Here is a 19,551-nt window from a genome sequence, read left to right on the forward strand (position 1 = left end):
CTATATGCTTCTTAACTTGGTTTCTGAATTTTTTTAATCCTTTTAATACTTTTCAGCTCCTCTCATCAGGCTCACAATGCTGTGATCTCAGAACAAGAGTATCTGACAAAAATGTATTTCCACTGTCATACTAAGACACCTAATAATTTTCAGAAGTCTTGCAAGACTCTCAAGATGTTAAAACAAGCTACAGATACAATGAAACACTGAAGTTGGCAAAAGCTCCAGCTACTGTCATCCTGCCTTTCTACAGAAAAAAATTTTAGGAAGTGTTCCCGATTGATCATCAGCATTAATGTGATCACTGAATCACTTCCAGTAGTTTAAGTCACAACACTTTACCCAGGTAATACAGCAAAAGAAAATGCACATTACAGGCTTCATCCAGTGTTAGACAGTATGCCCACTATTATGTTTTTCCACAAATGAGAATTGAGTAGGAAAAATAACAGCAGTTATTTATTGCACATTCAGCCATGTTAATTGTCTTCAAGTACCAATTTTATTTACTGCAGAGGGCAACTGATTTCTGATTCAGTTCTGCAATTCTTCATAGACTATTTCCATGCCGAACACTTAAGGCTGACCACTTACCATAAGTGCTTTCTCCTGTGTAAGTCTTTCCTGTACCTTTTAGACCCCACTGAGGTTTAAATACTGTAATTTTGATTAAGCAACAGTAACCAACAGTAAACAGAAAGGTTTAAACAAATTATTAGATATTCTATCTATCTTGCCAGTAACTATTTAAATCATTCAGATCTAGAAAACAACAGTTTTGTAACAGCAAACATATTTAACGTGTAAGGGAACCATGCGATGTTTCCCAATATCTACCACTTGATCTTGCACTCTGCAGTCAATGGGAGTTTGCAACTTCAGTGATGAACGGGGGTTTCTGGGAGTTACTGGAATTTAAACAGTAAATAATACTAGTAAGATTTACCTCAATAAGACCAATTTTTTCCCCTACTTTTCACTTCAACTCACTTTTTAAAAGATATCTTAATAATTTGAAAATATTTTAATCTTCATTATTTTTAATTATTTTATAATACTCCTGCAGCCCTCATTCAATCTGTTTCCATGAAAATGTCAGTATTTTTTCTATTAAATAAAGAAGTTCCTTTATGTAACAAAACAGCAATTATTGACTGTCATTTTAAACAAGTGTTATAAAGTGCTCCTCATCAATATGTAGTGTCAGAAAAATTACTAAAAAGCTATTGCTTTATGAAAAATCCTCTATATACTATAATTGCTCATTTAACAGAATGATGGCATTAAATTATTTTTTTCCCATTATGTATCAGAAGCCTGTCATCCTGAAAGTCATTCTGGCTCCCACATTATAAATACACTTCAGTATTTCTATAGGCAATGCCAAAAAAAATCAGCAAGTGCTCACTGACTTTTGCCAACAAAAGCATGACTCTCTGCACAAGAATTTTCTTGCCATTTATAAACAAAGACATTTTGAAAGTTCACGCTTGTGATTGGCTATGGCAACTGATATACTGCACCATAAGATAAAGCAGATAGCAAAATAGTGATTTATCACAAGCACTAAATATTGTACAATAATTCTATTTAAACATATATAACAACTATGTTTAAAAAAAGGTATTCCAGATTATACTTAAAACAATCCATTGCACTAAATATTATATAATCTATGCACCGGACGTTCAGGAATTAATTCAAATTATATGAAAAATCATCCTGTAGCATTACCAAACAAGTAATGCTAGACCACAAAAATTGTGAAGTCACAAACCTCTAACACTAAAAGATAATGTTGACTATTTTACCAAAAGGCAACTTTAATGTTAAAATTCTCATTGATATGGAATAGCCTCAATCATTTCTGACAAGACTTCTTCACCACCTGCTTGCTCTTCAATCCTGTGGCTGTTCAGTGTCAGAACACATGACAGTCAATCTAATTTGTACAGCTAACTGCAAAATGTCCTAACAAACTGCTCTGGCATTGTGCCTCACCAGGTCATACCAGAGCTTGACCACTTCACCTCTTTCCCACTGCCCTCACTGTGGTGATCGCCGTGCAAGACCACAGGAAGGAGGACCCTGCCTGGGTCAGGAGCTAGATTCCTGTCCAGCTATGCACCAGCCACAGTATTTTCCTAAATACAGTAACTAGAGCTAATGCAAACAATTTTGAGGCTCTCTCTAAAGACTGAATATTGTATTTGCAACTTTTATTATGTTCCCGTAATAGAATTAGGTGAGAGAAGCCAACATATTTACACTATTTTAGTTCCTAAATCTCAATCACATGCAAGAAAAAGGAACATTTCGAAACATGCTAAATATTCAGTCACTGATTCTTATTTGCCCAGGAAGCAGGAAGTTCCCTGGGGGTTAATACATATTCTGCTCTATCTATTTAATTTTGTGCTGTTTTTTTTGATACCAGCACAATTTTCATCTCTTATTAAAGCATAAGAATGCAGTGGATAACAAACTAAAAGAGCATAAGACAAGACGCTCTTCATTTTATTCCACTTCTATGAATCTAGCAACTGCTAACATTGCATATGGTTCACACAAAAAAGGAAAAAATAAATTGTTTCATTTTTCTGCAGCTAAAACCTGTGGTTTTATTTAGGGGGATTTTTTTTGTTGTTTTGTTTTAGGTTGGGTTTTGGGGGTGGATTTTTTCTACAGTTTTGTCAATCCTTAATCAATTTTCTATTAAACTCATCAGAAGATCACCTTCCTAAAAATAAAGTAAAATCTTAGTAAAGAACTCACTTTGGCTTACGGAAATGTGCCATGCCAAATGACACTTCTTTGTATAACAACATTCAAGACACACACAGCGATTAAATAAATAAATAAATAAATAGTGCAGATTAGTGTAGTTGTATTATACAGAATACAGAAACTTCTAGTTTATAATACTTTTGTGCTGACTCCTAAGATCATGCTTAGTCTACAAAAATCCAAAACAAATAAATAAAACTCCAGCTCCTGAACAAAATAATAAACTGACTGAAAGTATACCCCATACTGTCATTATAAATAAAAGAAATACAAGCCTGTAATTTTTTCCTTCCTGTTTACTTTACAACGTGCAAGAAAAACTTAGGTTGCAGTTTTCCAAACTCACTGAGCAAATCGGTCACATAACTCCTATTAAATTCAGTGGAAGTTATTTAGCTAAATCCCCTGGTCATCTTAACGTTTTAAAAATTTGTCATTACAGCTAAATTCAACTCTGAGAGATAAAAGAAATAACTAACCCACAAATAAGGTAATAACCCTTATGAAAAATGATTTAAAAGTTTTGTCTTACCTCATTAAACCTTGTCACAAGATCTTCTACAGCATTATGTTCACCATTTGGGGAAGAAAGAATAGTAGCAGATATTGAAGCTTTAATAGACGGCAGCTTGCTTTGACATTCGGCATTACCCAAATCCCTGGTTAAAAAGCAGAGGTAGTCAATGGGTAAGACTTTCCGGTAGAGCTCCTGCTCCTGCTCGGTCAGAATGCTGGCAACCTCCTCCGGGAACTGGATGAGGTGCTGCAGTTCGATCAGCTCTCTGCTGATACCAGCCACATTGGAGGGAAGGACGCTGGAGCCAGCCATAGATGTACACGCTTGACGTTCTAAAACAAAACAAATAAAAAATTTATTAGGTTTCGCCTTTAACTCTTGGACTGGGCTATGCAAAAGCAAGACAACTTGTTCTTTTTGTTCTGTTAAACTGTTCATTCATTTACTTAGCAGTACACTATATCCTAACTACTTCATATTTAAACAACCTAATACGTTCTTTTAGTTGGGGTCTTTCTGCATATCTCTATATCTGGTATTAGCTAGGTAGCTGGTAACTGGGGCTTCTGAGATTGTTAAGCTACCTGCCAAAACGTGCTTGCTTCCTGACTTATCCAAACGCCTGCTTCAGTCACCAGCAGTCTTGTCAAAACTTCAAATAAAAGGATCGTCTGGGCAGGGTGTGGCTCTGTTTTGCCTCCATATTAGAGTCCACGGTGCAAAGGCGTTTGAGGCCTTGACTAGGGCATCGGGACTCTACTGCCACAAGAAATAATGTATAATGATCACATAAAACCCATATGGGTCAGCATTTTTCTTCATATTCCTCGTGCTATAAGCTACAATTTATCTGAGCTTGCTGCATTGTGAAACTAAATGTCCGAAGTTACAAAACATTTTTCATTCCTCTGGAAAAACGCATATATTTGGGAGTATGCATGTTTTATCTGTTATTACAAAACATTCATGTAGTTTTATAATATCCTAGCAATGATGTCCCTTGAAAAATAAAATTTTTCCTAAGAAGGAAGAAGCCAAGCTTTGCAAGACTGTGTGGGAAGCCTGAAACATCAACACAATGATTCCAAAACACTGAGTATGAGTCTTCTGACTAGATAAGTTTAGAATGGGTTCTCTGAACAATAATTTTTCAAGAATTACTTAAATGTATAAACGGTCATAGTAATATATTCTGTACTCTTCTTCCTTCCCAGGAAAAGGAATTTGGTTTTTTGCATTACTTCACAAAATATCTTTAGAGATTTTCTGCACACATAATGGAGGTACACTCCAGATCTATCTTTTACTTCAATTTTTTTTGTATTAATAAACTCTCATTTCATACAGGGAGCAAATATCCTTTCTGTTCTCTAAAAAAACCCCAAGTTCATAATGACTGTTTACAATTAATTCTCTTGTAATAAACATAAAATAACGCTACATGAGGTTTCTCTTGTTACATTCATTTTATGGAAACTCTATTATCAATCAGTGAGAAGTTAAAAAGACAGAAAATGGCCTTTTCTTAATATATTCTACTAAAAGTCAAAAGATAAATTATAGCAACTCTAAATAAAGCCTTTGGGCTAACAGAACCTGTTGAGAAATTTTCAAATACATAAAAGGCTTCTGAAAGAGCCAAAGAGTAATTGTTTCTGTATTGAGACTGTTGAGGAAAAAAGCAATGGACTTAATTTGCAACAAGCAATATCCTTGTTACATAGTGGAGAACAGGTATAACTTCAAGGACAGTGAAGTAGTGCTGTACAATATCTGCAGGTATCAAGAAATCTCTGTCACTGAAACTCCTGCAAGAAAGATTGGGGGAAAAAAAGGCAGTTAAGAACACCATGTTGACATGTTGATCCTCTTTTCGGCAGCTGGTGAAGCGCAGTGAGCTTCTGGGCTTCCTTTCAATCTTGTTTGCTTTGATTCTACGTGAGATTCCAATTCTGTTTTTCACTTCAATCTGTGCGGAACCATTCTGAAAGATTTTGTAAGAAAAAGCTCTTAAAGCTCATTTGCACGTTCTTGACTTTGCAACAGAGCATAAGCTTATGCCAAAATAAAAACAATGCAAAATATAATGTTCATTTTATATTACAGGGGTTGTATATTTGCATAGTGCTTTGCATATACGGACCGAACTCTCACTGTCACAACCAGTGTTATCTCAGAAAGGGGAGGATATGGAAGGCATGACGCAAACATCCGCTACCACCCATTTGCTCCCTAGAAGTCACAGTGCCTCGCTGACGCCCCATGCATGACAACTCGTCTCACTCAAGGGCTTTCCCGGGAAATATGAGGCGCCCTGCCAGCCAGGAGAAGGCAGAGAAAGTACAGCCTGTACCAGCCCCTCCTGTGCCTCACTGCTAAAACTGAGGGTGTACAGGTTGTGTCTACGTTGACAATTTATTTTAGATCACAAATGCACTTTTGAAACGAATCTCCCAAACATCCTCACTTACTGTGCTTTAGTTTACAGTCTTGGAGCACACAAAGTGGATCCTTTTCAGATGAAACTGCACCAGAAGATGTGCTCCCAGAAGGCAACTAACGCATCCCAATTGCTAACAAGCTGTAGCTGTCAGCAGCATCCCAGCTCTGGGGAGGACACTGAGGTCAGGAAAGAACAGTTGGATCAGGCAGCTCAGATCATGGCTTGGCTGCAGGTGATGACATAACGCAGGAGAGAAGACAGCAGGTAGCATGGGCAATGCAATGCCACAGAAATACTGGTGCTTTGCAAATTCAACGTTATTTGGTAATACAGTTATAAATACCTTATATCTATCTATATAGTAGGAAAGGAAGGCGTAACTCTATAAGGGGCGCCAAGTCAAGTAGTGACAGATGGAAGAGAGATAACACGCAAGTGAAGATGAGCTGTTCGCCGATGCACTGCTTGCTGACGAGATTTGGGGGTGCATTCTCAATAATTCACGTTCTCCATTACAATATTAACTACAAAACCTGCCCACATTCACACTTTCAACATTTCCACATTGTCTCGGAACTTCAGCCTTGCTCGAAGACCTCGAAAACTGGCAAAGGTTGACATGGAATTTGCAACAGGCTAGAGCACTGTTCATGATCCTATTGCACGCTGCCTTGCATAAGTATAATCACCTCCAGGCTCCACTTACTACAACCTCTCACATCTAAGAACAAGGCTCAACACACCAAAGTGATCAGAGGTAAGAAGGTGGCTCCACAGTGTATCTCTGGACTGCCAGAAACTCGAGGAATATCTCATTTGAGTTTTATTCACTAGACTGGCTGCCCACTGATGAAGTCCAGCAGAAAGCTAATGCAGGGATTTTGAAAGCCTTTAATGAAACTACCTTTAATGGCACCATCATCTTCCGTAACGAAGGCTTCGCAAGCCAGCTTCATTCTAACAGAAAAATGAAGCTGTGAAAAATAAAATCTTTTCATGGAAGCTAAGCCAAGGTGATTCAAGCCACAGGCTAAACAAGATCAGCCACTGGTATTGCTGGATTTGGAAGAAGACAGAAAATAAATAAAACTCTTCCTGATTCAAAAAACTGAATTTCAAACTAGCATTTCTCAATTCTCCATTAAACTGGAAGAACTAAACAAATGCTGCGTCTTTAATGTAAGAGTCTGTGGAACAACCTGCTGCAGCAAGAGTGCAGCTGATATCCAAGGAGAGGCGGAGAGGCACACAGGCAAACAGAATTATAAAGGCTTACAGCTCATGGCTAAAGTATGGATATAAATACTGAAGAAGTGGAAATATAACTTATTTCTTTCATCCATAATTCATATCTTTGCAAGTCTTGGTTATTGACATATTTCACCTCTCCAGATTCCGATTTTTTTATCTTTCCTCATTCCAGTCTTCTGTGTTTTATCACAGAAAATCCAGGATCCTCATTCTCAGCTTCACCACCTCCATGATTTACACTCTGCACAAAAGTCTACTCCTTTTTCTTTCTCTCTTTTTATTTGCCTGTACTAAACTAGTCTTTTTTCTGGACTTTTTTTTTTGTGTGTGTGTCTAAGACTTTTATCATTTTTCACGCCAGGAACTGATCTGTGCTTCTCTGTTTCTGCTATAAATTCCCGAGCCAGTCTCATCCACAAGTCCTCTAGCTTTGTGTTGTCAGTTTATGTTCTTCAGGAAATAGATCATATCTTTCTGTGCTTCAAAGACCAGGTCTTTAGATTAACTTGCAGAATGGAGCTGCTTTCAGGCCAAAATCACAGTAGATTTTGTTAAGAGTTAAGGCAGGATACAATCCTCACTAAAATCAGCTGCTGCTGATTAATGGTATTATTCTTTGTGCTCTACCACATCAAGTTAATGCTAAAACTAGCAGAAGAAAATGAGGACCCTGACTATTCATTTGCAAGTTGTCTAAAGCTGGAATTGATAGCTTTGCTTATCCTTCTGATAAACAGCTGAAGCAGATAATCTTTTAAATAGCAAGCACTGCTTTTATTAATCAAAACAAGATAACGTCTGCCTAGCTTTAAAAAAAGGACTCATGGTTGACTTAATCATTGCTGATACACATGGGAACAAAAAGGTCTCGTCTTCTCTAACAAAAGAATAATCTATTTAAGAATGGGAGAAAAATACAGAATGCCTCCTTCAGGATATTACTCAGCCTAGGCTCGCCATAAACTCTAAAAAACACTGTCTCAAGAATTACTCATTTTTATTTTTTTAAAAACTTTCTACAAGGTTTAGTAAGGAGCTCTTCTATCAACAGATTAACTTCAAATTAACTCAGCCTTTACTATCATAAAACTTAGAATTTCCATACATCTTGTGTATGTATAGGCTCTATAAAAGCTATACCGAAAAAATAAATTTCATGTATGTAAAAACTGTGTGTGCATTTTTGTATGTGTATACAAAAAAGTTTCAAGACAGTCTTGAAAAAACTGTTTTTTTCTGGTGTTTTTCTCTATTGAACACATTATGTTTGCGTTTGCTATATTAGCAAGAGGTTGATTCAGTATTTTTTTAATATGAAAAAGAGGGAGTTCACTTTAAGGAAAAATACAAAGAAACTTTTATAAATAAAAACATGAAAAATACTGCTAGAAGGTTAGTGTTAATTATCTGTAATCACTCATATAATTTTTCCACATTTGTACGTTCTACTAAACACAGTAGTTATGTGACATGTGATACGTCCTAACAATAAAAGCAAAATTATCTGTACGTTTACCATATTTCTTGTAAAGCTGAAGTTAAAAGGTGCTTATTTATTAAATCTTATTTCATCATGCGCACAGATAATTTATTAATACACAATACGATATAAATGTTGGGCTGCGGCAATCAATTTTCTCTAAGCAGAACTTCAGGATTGGGTTTGAGCAAAGTAAGTGGAATTCATACAAAGACAGAAAGAAAATAAATACGGCCCTGACTGTAATCACACCAATGTCAAAAGTGCTAATCCTGCATAAAATTACAGTTGCCAACCATGCAATTTGTACTTTGATAAAATCACATCGCTTTCCATGTGAATTGTGACCAAGTAAGGACAGTGGTACAGAATTATTTTCATCCCAACTCAAACACAACAACTCTTACTTGTAGGAATGTGCTATGCATATGGGAGTATACCCAGGGAATAGCCACCGTATTTTTTAAATGATCACAATCTCAAATGAGTAAACCTGCCAAAAAGGTGAAAATTGACTTTCAATAAAGTTTGATGAATTGACAAATGAGATAACCAGATTTGTGTCTTAGTTTTATTTCTAGGTTGCTTTTTTTTCTACACTTACCTTGAGGAAACAAACCTATTCTCTCTATACATTCGAAAAACAGCAGTTTGAAAGCAGTAAAGTGAAAATTACACTGTAATTGTGTAACTGTGCTCACTCTCTAGAAGGCTACTGGGGGAAAATCCTGTGATTACGGCAAACTGTGGGTTCTAAAACAGGAAACAGATTTCAATAGCTGTAAGAATAAAAGTAATTATTCAACCTATTATAACATCTTATAATTCGGTTGCTTTTTTGGTAACAGACTCTGCTTCCATGAAATTATACTACTGTGACTGAAATTACACAAAAATCTTAGGGGATTATTTTTCTCAGCTGGTATTAAAAGGTAATGCAATAAATGGATTATAATAGAAGCCTTTTTAACAAGGCATGCTACAGACATCATCCAAACTGTTCATATGCTTTAAGAGAACATATGGATTATGTTTACAGTGAGAAAACAAAAGCAGACCATGGAAAAAAACAAAAAAGAGCCACAGGTGAACAACTGTCAATATATATAATACAGAAGTGTTCTGTTCAAAAAAGAGGAAAAATACAATAATAAACTCCCCCAAACAGAAGACACGTATGTAATATATGACAGTTTAATTGAACACCAGCTTCAGACAGAGATCAGCATAACTGGGATAGCATTGTTTTGCTGTCCCTTGGATGCGACATATCTCAGTACCATAATAACCAAACCAACAAGCTTTTGTTAATTTCCTGTCCTCTTCTCTATAATTAAAAACATATCTCTCTCTCTTTTAATGAACTTTAATTTACTGTTATCAATTTTGACTGCAAACATCTCACTTCAGTATCAAAGGGCCTGATATTAAACTCAGTTGGGAAGCTTGCCACAGAACAGGATCAAGTTCAGGTTTTATTTCACTGTAGAAACCACTGAAATTAATAGATCCCATTTCTTCTTCAAATTTACTTATGAGTCAAGTAATGAAAGAATCACAAGATGAACGTGCTCTCTCTCCATATCCCTAAATCTAGCAATATGAGCTACCTCTTAAAACTGCATATCAGCATGCATTGTAAATTATTAGCAGGGGGGCTCTGGAGCTACAGGGTAATTGCACTAAATAAAACTGGAGTTCAGTATGACCTAAGCATCAGTAAGCAGAAGATAATACTCTGAGCAAAGGAAGATTTCCAGATGATGACTTGAAGAAAAGAAGATGAATTTAGCCAGGGTCTGTATGGAAAACAATCTTTTATTAGACCAAGTAATATTACAGACACACTATGGGGGCACAAGATCTTTTTCAGGTTTGGAATAGAAACAGCAAACTTCAGAGCTAGTTTGAGAATACCTGCTTTGAGTTTAATTTGATCATGGTAATAGCAAGACATTGGAGAAGGTGATCTTCTCTGGTGGAGCAGCAGCAAGTCATCACAATGGGCCAGGTGAAAAGAACAATAGTTTCTACAGTACAAAGGAAAAAAGAAAAAGGTAGAAATCACCTGTAGAACAGAATTTTGCTCGAAATAGATCACTACGAAACTATAACACAGAGATATTTCTATTGAGGCTGAGATTTTATTGTTGAATAGAGTTATGAAATCTCTGGAGAGGATTTTTAAAAAAGGCAGCAATCATGTTGAGGTATAATTGAATTAAATTACAATTATATACCACAAAATCCTGACTCATGAACTGACCAGCATAGTGGAATTCAGCAAACAGAAAGATATGGAGTGCTTGTAACAACAACCACTTACTCCTAAAATCACTTCTTGCTTTAGGAAACGGCAAAGGGTTCAGTTTTGAAAACCAGACTCTGAACTGTGCGCTCTTTTTTATCTTTTGCAATTACAGCATGAGTCAAATGAAATCCCAGAAAAAACTGAAAAGCACTGTATAGTTAGAGATACAACCTGCATATATAATTTCTGATTTGAAACAAATTTAAGCTGGCTAAAGAAATTACATACTTAACAGGACAGTTGAGATGTACAAGCAAGGGAAAGGATTTTTTTTTTAAAAAAAACACAAAAGTTGTGGATAAACACTCTCACTCTACTACCTTAACCCCTTCTCTCAACAGGGTAAAACCTGTGCACAGAGAAATATTCATTCGGATTTTAAAGTTGACTTAAAGAAGATCAACATGAAGGATTTATTAATATATTAACTTTAAATTAACAATTACATAGCAATCCTTACATTTTTCAGAAGTTCCTACCCATAAGTATGAACTTGAAAACCCATTTAAACTCTATTTGTGATTGGATTCAGAAGATCCTAGTTGTAAACTACATACATGAGCACTGACATAATACACGGAAGCAATTTAAAGTATCGCCATGATTTCACCACACCTGAGACTGCCATGCCTGCCTCCCATCATCCCCAGCGTACAGCTACACGCTGCCCTGTGTAATGACACCCCCACTGCAGCTCAGTTTTCTGGCAGTGTATCCCAGGGCTTTTACCACTCCACTAGCCTGAGTCATTCACGGAAATACTTTGCAGCATACAAAAGAAGAACTTGGCTGCTAGTCTCTGAATTACCATATACTGTCAACACATTTAACCAACCGTTTCCTGCTCTGTATGCAGTTTGGCTGGTACTGGCTACAGCTGATAGAAACAATCAGAGACCTGTCCATAATAAATGGATCTGTTGGTTTTGCCTCTGGCTGTACACTCACTGGAAAAAAAGATGCAGATAGTAGCATTGTAACACTAATTTTGACTCTGCAAAAACAGAGGCAGATCTCAGAATAAAATTTATCTCATTTGATGCTGATTTCCTGATTCCTTTCCATTTCAGGGCAACTAGCAAAGAGCTGGGACTGCATCCTCATGCAGAGACAGGATGACTAGCAATGCATCCAGAATATCTGTGTAAGAATCAGTGTGATATTGTGGGTTAACCCCAGCCACCAAACATTTCTTCTGCACCTGAAATAACAGGTTTTGAAGGCAGTGCCCTAACAAATGACCCTGAGGCTACCACGATAGCAAATGGATACCTCAGCTACAAAGGGCACCTAGTGTTATGCAAGGTTGGCTGAACATAGACATGATCATAGATTTTAAGGAGAGATGAATCAGCAGTGTGTATTGCCAAAAGTCTGAAGAGATTCACCATCTACAAGTTTAGTCAGAAAGCAGCCTTATTGCTTCCAGTCTAAATGTTTGGCAATGGGCCACCCGGGCCCTGCTATTTTAGGGGACCTTCACCTATTGCTGTAGTTCATGAAACTATATCCTGATTTCAGAACACCTGCCAGAAGGTGGTTTAATTATAAATTTGGTATATAGACAGTGAATGTCCAATTGCCTGGTTGAAAATTAGATCTCAAAAGCTGTTTGATACCAACGTGCCAACTGTCTTGCTGTGGCACGCTGCAGCCCGCACTGTGCAAGAGCAGACACAAGATTTTATTGCTTCAGAGACAACTATCATCATGAAGGCTGGGTGAAGGAATTAAGGGAAATAACGGCTGACTTGTAAATCTACACCTTTGTATCACAGCGAAACAGGTATGTGGCAAGACTGTAAAGAGGTTAATATGACGCTGCCACACTTACTGTTGAACTGTTTTTAGGTTTTTCATTATTTTCCTGCAATGAAATCCCATCTAATGAATCCGCTCCTCTGCCAATCTCCTGGAGATGTTTTCAGAAATATTCATCTCACAAATCTTTCTCCTAAAGGTTGTCACAGTGGTAGTCTACCAGAATCTTGACTTGAGCAACACACGAGCAGGAGGATTCTCTATGCAGCATCTCTATTCGAGACCTTTTAAAATATTGGATATAAATGCAGCATAGTACATGGAATGTTAAGTTCAAATGCTAAATAAATGTATATATAAATTACCAGATAAATTCCAGCACATGAGAAAGAAATGGTCAAAAGGGAAGATTTATGAGTTGACTTTGGAAGAAAAGAGTGTTCTAGAAAAAGAATCTTACAATTCTCACTGCAAAATGAACAAGTTACTGCCTGAGTTAAAGCAGAACCCAAGCCGTAACCTCACCCACAAAAATTAATACAAAGCGTGTCCAAAATCAAAGCAGGAGTTTCTGTGCACTGCCAGAACAAAATTAAATTAAAACATACAACTTTGAGTAAACTCTGCAATGGAGAAATATCCAGTGGTTAAACAGAGAGCAGGAATCTCTGATCAGGTTACAATATTTGAGTATTTTGATCAAAATGGATCAAAATTAAATTTATTTTTATTTTTTTCCATTTACATAAAGTAGAAATTAAGTAATTTTTCAGTTTTAAGAATAAAACAACTCTCTTATGAATCAGTGTAAATAGGAGAAAAGTTAAACAAAAATGTAATTTAAGAATACATATATACCTATGGAAAACAAGGATGTTAAAAATAACATGTATATAAAGTTAGGTACCCATTAAAGCAGAGGCTCATGATCTCAATTTTTCTTTTTTTTTTTTTGTGTTAGGCACTTTTTAAATTTGAAAGACTATACAAACTGTAGTTGCAGTAAAATGACTGCAAAACTGCAACAACGGACATTTTCAATGTTTCAGAGCCTCAGCCTCGAAGCATTCCTTTCTAGCCTGAGGGCACCGGTCTTCCACATCAGCAATCCCTGCATTTAGTTAATGATCTGCTGCAGTTTGCTCCTCAGCTGCACACCTTTTAACAATTACCACAAACACAAACCCGAATTGCATTTTTGGCTTTAAGATCCTCAGAAATGCATTTTGTAAAAAACATCATCTTCCTTACTTTGGTCTCACCCTGAAGGCCAGAGCACATGTGACGAGACCCTTTAAGGATAGGGGGGAAAGAGGAATGTACATTCACGTCTTGTCCAGTTACCCAAATACTGCAGAGAATAGGAATGCCTAAATTCAAAGAACTATTTCAATGAAAATTGTTTCACTTTGGAAAACAATCATTAAATATAGTCCTTTAAGGTAAAAACGATAAAAATGTTCACTATGGCTTCAGTGTCATACCAAGTGAAGCAAATACTAAAACTGCCATTGATGTTAGCAGTACAAGATGAAGACTAGATGCCAGTCTGAGAAATTAATTTTAAGTATAATTATGTCAAGGAGTAACATGAGAATTAAGTAAGATCTGATAAGTGTACAGTCTTTATGATTAATGATTCTTGCCTTTTGAATCTTCCTATAAAAGACAATCCTGTGCATGAAAGATGCTACTAGATTTTCGACATAAACCAAAAGAGGCAAATTTGCTGCATAAGGTATTTTGGTTATTATTCTTACTGATTATTGGAACAAAATTAATCCAAATCACATTCAGTAAAAACAACAACACTTGTTTTAACGTTGCCGATTTAAGCCCTGAAGCTTAGCAGTGAAAGAATTTTAAAGGAATGTAATACACTTGAGAAATGTTTGATCAATTCAAAGGTTTCATCATTCCGGCCTGCTTTCAGCAGTTACCTAAAGGGAATCCAATCATAACACTAGTTCGTTTGAGATCTGTCCTCTACATAATCATTTCACAGAAAAAGGACAGAGAATAGAACTAATAACAGCAAATACTGTTGATCATGCACTTGCGTTCAAAATATCTTTGTGTGATTTGCTAAGAAACCTTGTTGACTTTTTTTATATTACACTTTGAAGAATACAAATTCAACTTCTATCCGCCTAACTGTAGCGGAAACCCTTCAATCTACACCTTTGCCACTTAGCTTTGGTGAGTGTTACTCACTCCACTGCGTGCTCTGAATGTTCCCTGATGAGAACATTTTGTGAACGGGAGAATTATTGTATCAGCTATAATTCAATTTGATATCCAAGATATTTTAGATTTCAAATGAAAATAAACCCCAGGAAATATATCTGTATTTAAACATAAACGTAAATTTAACACACACAAAGAAATGCCCTAAGACATAACAGAGAAGGTAGTATGATGTACATCAGTCAGAAAAATGTATTGGAACATCACAAAACTATTGTGATAATATTTTTATATTATTCATGTCAGCAGTGTACAGCAGAAAGAACCTATGAAGAACAATATGGCCTTTCAAAGTGCTGTTATAGAAAGAATTTAGAAAGATACTTAACAAAGAGTTAATAAGAATAGCGAATTCTATACTGCTATAAAAAAATAGTTACTACAGTGTGGTAATTCTACCTCTGAGTTCAAAATTCACTATGTAGAGGAAAATATAAAAAGACTCTCTCATACAAGAATAAATGAATGAACCAAGGACACATATGTTTAAAAAAGATGCCAAAAATGGAGAAGAATGATGAACTGGAAATAAATTTATGGGTTTCACAACAGTGTGAAGGGCAAAATACTCTTAAATCACAACCATTTAGCACTTGCACTTCATTATTAAAGAAATGGCATACAAGTATTTTAAGACATACTAAAAGAGTATTCACTGGAACTGGTCAAAAAGAGAGGGGGACATTTAAGATGTGAAAATGAATACATGATTAACTGACAAGAAAAACCCTGGAAATTTCAGTCTTATTTAATGACCCACTTGGTAACCCGGCTGCAGCCACAATATCTACTGAGAATTCTGTGCAGTAGATACATGGCTCTTCCCACATGTCCCACAGTGTGCTGTGACAGTGGTCAGCTACCTCTGCCCACACACATCCAGAGCTGTGCTACCCCAGGTTTGGTTTCTGCATTCAAAATATTATTCTGTCTGTGTCCTATCTACAGCACGCAAAAACACAGAAGTAAAATCAGAGCCCACGTCCTTGCTGTAATCCTTACATATATTCCTAGATAAACACAGGTACAATCTCTTAAATTTGGATTAAAAGAAATTAAGGCTAGCTATTGCAGTTGGACTAGATGATTATTGTAGGTGCCTTCCAACTGAACTATTTTGAACTATTCTATTCTATATATTATTTGCGTTTTTTCTTGTAGTTGGGAGTTAAATTTTTATTCTATATATCATTTACACTTTTTTCTTGTGGGTGGAGTTAAATGCGGACTAGTATTCAAAGCTAGTATTCAAAGCTAGTATTAATACAGTCACATTTATGAACTACCGTAAAAGCCATGTCGGACTATACAGGCAAAGTCTCATCAAGTTAAGCATGTACGTTTTAAAGGACTATACTTGGAGGCAGTGTAAAAGGTACTTTGGCTTAAAAATGATTTTAACAACTGATAAATGTCTTCAACATTGATTGGCTGTGATGGAGAGGCATAATGAAAACAATAAAAAAGGATATAAAGTGAAGACAAAGAACTAGAAACAGGTTTTACTCTTTCTCTGAGAAATACGACATAACGTGCTAAGTTCTGTAAGCGCTCTCAGATCAAAAAGTTTGTTACTTAACAAATACTTAAATGAAAAATTTAAAAATACCACAGAAACATGTTTCTTCCACATACATTCTGCAATATCAAAGAAACAAGCAGGTGGAGATGCACACTAGCTGAAAGCTGTGGGAACCTTGAAGAGTGTCTGCCAACCCAGGCAGCCCGAGACACCTGGAGAGTATCTCATGTATAAAACTACAACACACAACATGCAAAGGGATCAGTGCAGGAAAAGCGCAGGGAGCTTTTCTAATACGTGTTTATTGTTTAGTTTGGGGTGGATTATGTATGTTTTTTTCTTCCCCCAGACATAGTCTTTTCTCCAAACTCATTGGTGAATATGTAATATCTATTAAAACTAGATTACTGTAAATGTAGAAAAAATGTCAAATTAGTTTTTTTCATTTAGGGTTAAACTATAACCCAAGAACCCAGCCTGAGAAAAGGAAAGCCTGTAACTACAGAGCAATAAAATCTAATTTTTGCCATAGCATTTTTTCAGAAGGGAAGTAATTCAGCTCTTTTCTTGTGTAGATTACTTCCCCCTCTAACTTGGGAAAAGTAAAACCAATCTCTCTGCCTAGAGTAGCAGCAATCCTCTTCTCATCCCTAGCCTCACATGTTTTCCTATGTTGCAATTTGAATGCAAGTTTCCAGTGTAGTAAATACCTATTTGGTAAAGACCAATTACCATAGCTAAATTTACTGAGTAAAGAAAAGGATTGCATAATGAGTTTACAAAATTAAATTAAAGAAGCTATTCATCATTTTAAAATGCAATTTCAAAAATTTAAAAGGTAATTTAAATAGGTATCTTTTAATGCAAACATCTAACTACACCAATTACTAGAAAACTTTCAAAAGGGTTATAACAGCAGGCATCCTTAAAAGCTCATTTTTCCCATGAGGAGGATGATGGGAAGCTAAAGGAAATTCATATGCTATTTCTATAAAGGATTTACATGATTTTACAACTTCTCATCATAGTAAGTCATGTTTGTGATGTTATACAAGTATTATAGCATGCCAGTATTTCTTTTAAGAAAGTATTGCTACTAGCCAAATATTCTTAGCAAGGTTTCTGGAATCACAAAGACTGTGCCAGGAGCCCACCTTAAAGGATGCTGAGAGGCATTTTAAGAGGAAAAAGAGAAATAAAATTCAGCAAAACCCAGGTCAATATGATCAAAGTGCTTCCACTGACATACAGAACACATCAAGTGCAAGGTGACTTAATTTCAGTGGCTATACCAATGGCTGAAGGATCTAGCCATCTACGGCTACCTCACCACTCCAGTGAGAGCCACGACTACCACGCAGTACAAACGTGGCCAGGTGAGCTACCAGGTATCCATGGAATTTACTGAGGGCAACCCAGAATTTAGTGTAAATTGTAAAATTACATATAAGAAGCGGTTTACCTGGGTTAACATGTAACTCACTGAGCTAGTTACTTGCCAGGTCAAAGGCAAAATTTGCATACATGTTTTTAGCAACAGATTCTCATGTTCAACATGTCCAACTATGACAGAAAGAGTATTCATCAAACCAAATACTTTTCTTGACAGTACAGCCAAGAAGTCTAGAAATGGAAACACAGCAAACATTGAGAAAATGTATTATTCTTTGTGCTTATATAACTGGTCAAAATGATTTCTCTATTTGTGAAATTATTACCTGTATTCTGTATAAAATTAAAGCTCTTAGCATATATTTAAAATACTTTTCCAGGAGAAATAATTAGTATTCCAAACAAGTAACTAAAAAAAGAAATGTTTTGTCCAGTAAAAAGTCAGTTTCTATAAAATTCTAATATTTTCCTTCATAATACCTTTTGGTTTGAACGTCCAGGTGTCATATATAATGCAATGTCTTACACTCTTTAAATCTTTCTGTACATCTTTCTTGATGAGCTAGTAAAAGAGCTTTCTCTGCTATATTCTCAGGAAAACAGTCTGCACTGTTCATGTGCGGGTAAATCTTCATAAATATACGTATAAAATTACTAAAGTCAAGAGGAAAATTCACCTGTATATGTAAAATCTGCAAATGCTAGGGCATCTTTTAACTTCCATGGAACAGAGTGGTGTGACCTAAAATTAAGCTTATTAGAAATTCTTGAAACTTTTGCTACTTCTATACAAAAAGGTAAACCTCACTAAGTGAAAAACACAGCTGTATGAACAAACTTGAACATTTGAAAATGTATCAGAAAGCTAAAAACTTATTGACAGAATAAACATACAACTGTATATGAATTTATAAAATTTCCATTTAAATAAATCCTCAAATTCATGTAGATTATAGCAATCAACAAAATATGCATAAGATTCTCAGCTGCTCCAAATATACTTAAGTACATGCATTCACTCATATAAAGCACTCATAATGGAGAGCAGAACATGAACCACCAATTAACTCTTTTGGATACTGCTTCTTTGATTACTTAACATTCAGGTCCAGTAAATTTAAGTAATTTCTTTGGTTAAATTATTTCTAGAGCTATGTATCAGTACGCAAAAATGATCTGCAAATTTTTTCAGAGAATCAGCAAAAACATATTTAAGCTTAATTATTTGTTGAACAGTAGAGTCTTATAGTAAATGGCATGGGCCTGGTCTCAGAGAATGTGACAGATTTCCTGAAAAACCACAGCAAATGTCTTAATCTCTCAATTTGTTATTTCTTCATTTTAAAAATAAGATTAATAACAATTTCTTGATATGATTTAGCAGTTAGTTTAGCAGTTGCCATTTTTTTTTACCACTTCTTAGTAGCCTATTTGGCTTATGAAATTTCCGTTCTGTTCTACTAGCTCTCTCAATTCGGTTTATTCCAATAGTCATGATTTAACCAGGCCAACAGACACAAAACAAATAAACTAGTAAGTTGCCTGCTGAAATTCACTGATGCCCTCAAAAGCTGTTCTAAAGCATGCATCTATCTCAATGGAAGTGCTGGTGTGCTTAATAAAACTGTGAAGTCCAAGAAAGAATCTGTAGTCCTGAGACAGCACAAGTATATGTAGCTTAATGAAAAGTACTCAGCACAATAACAAGAACAGCCGAGAAGTCAAAGCTGCAAAGATTTTGTTTCAGATGTATTTAAATTACAGAGTGGAGGATCCTGCGTGATTTAGCCTTAGAACTTGAATCTATTCAATGACTCAGGAGTTTAAGCCATAGAGGGAT

At 35.8% G+C, this 19,551-nt stretch overlaps 1 protein-coding gene across 1 annotated transcript in view; it reads right to left on the reverse strand.

Annotated features, from left to right (window-relative positions):
• Nucleotides 1-19,551, reverse strand: part of PLCE1 (phospholipase C epsilon 1) — a 139,569-nt gene that overhangs the window by 58,869 nt on the left and 61,149 nt on the right. The window contains exon 3 of the mRNA XM_075154696.1: nt 3,320-3,636. Coding sequence (XP_075010797.1) covers nt 3,320-3,636 — 317 coding nt within the window. The remainder of the gene's footprint in view (nt 1-3,319; nt 3,637-19,551) is intronic.

This window comes from Calonectris borealis, chromosome 7 (genome assembly GCF_964195595.1).
Source record: "Calonectris borealis chromosome 7, bCalBor7.hap1.2, whole genome shotgun sequence".
In the NCBI taxonomy this organism is placed as follows: domain Eukaryota; kingdom Metazoa; phylum Chordata; class Aves; order Procellariiformes; family Procellariidae; genus Calonectris; species Calonectris borealis.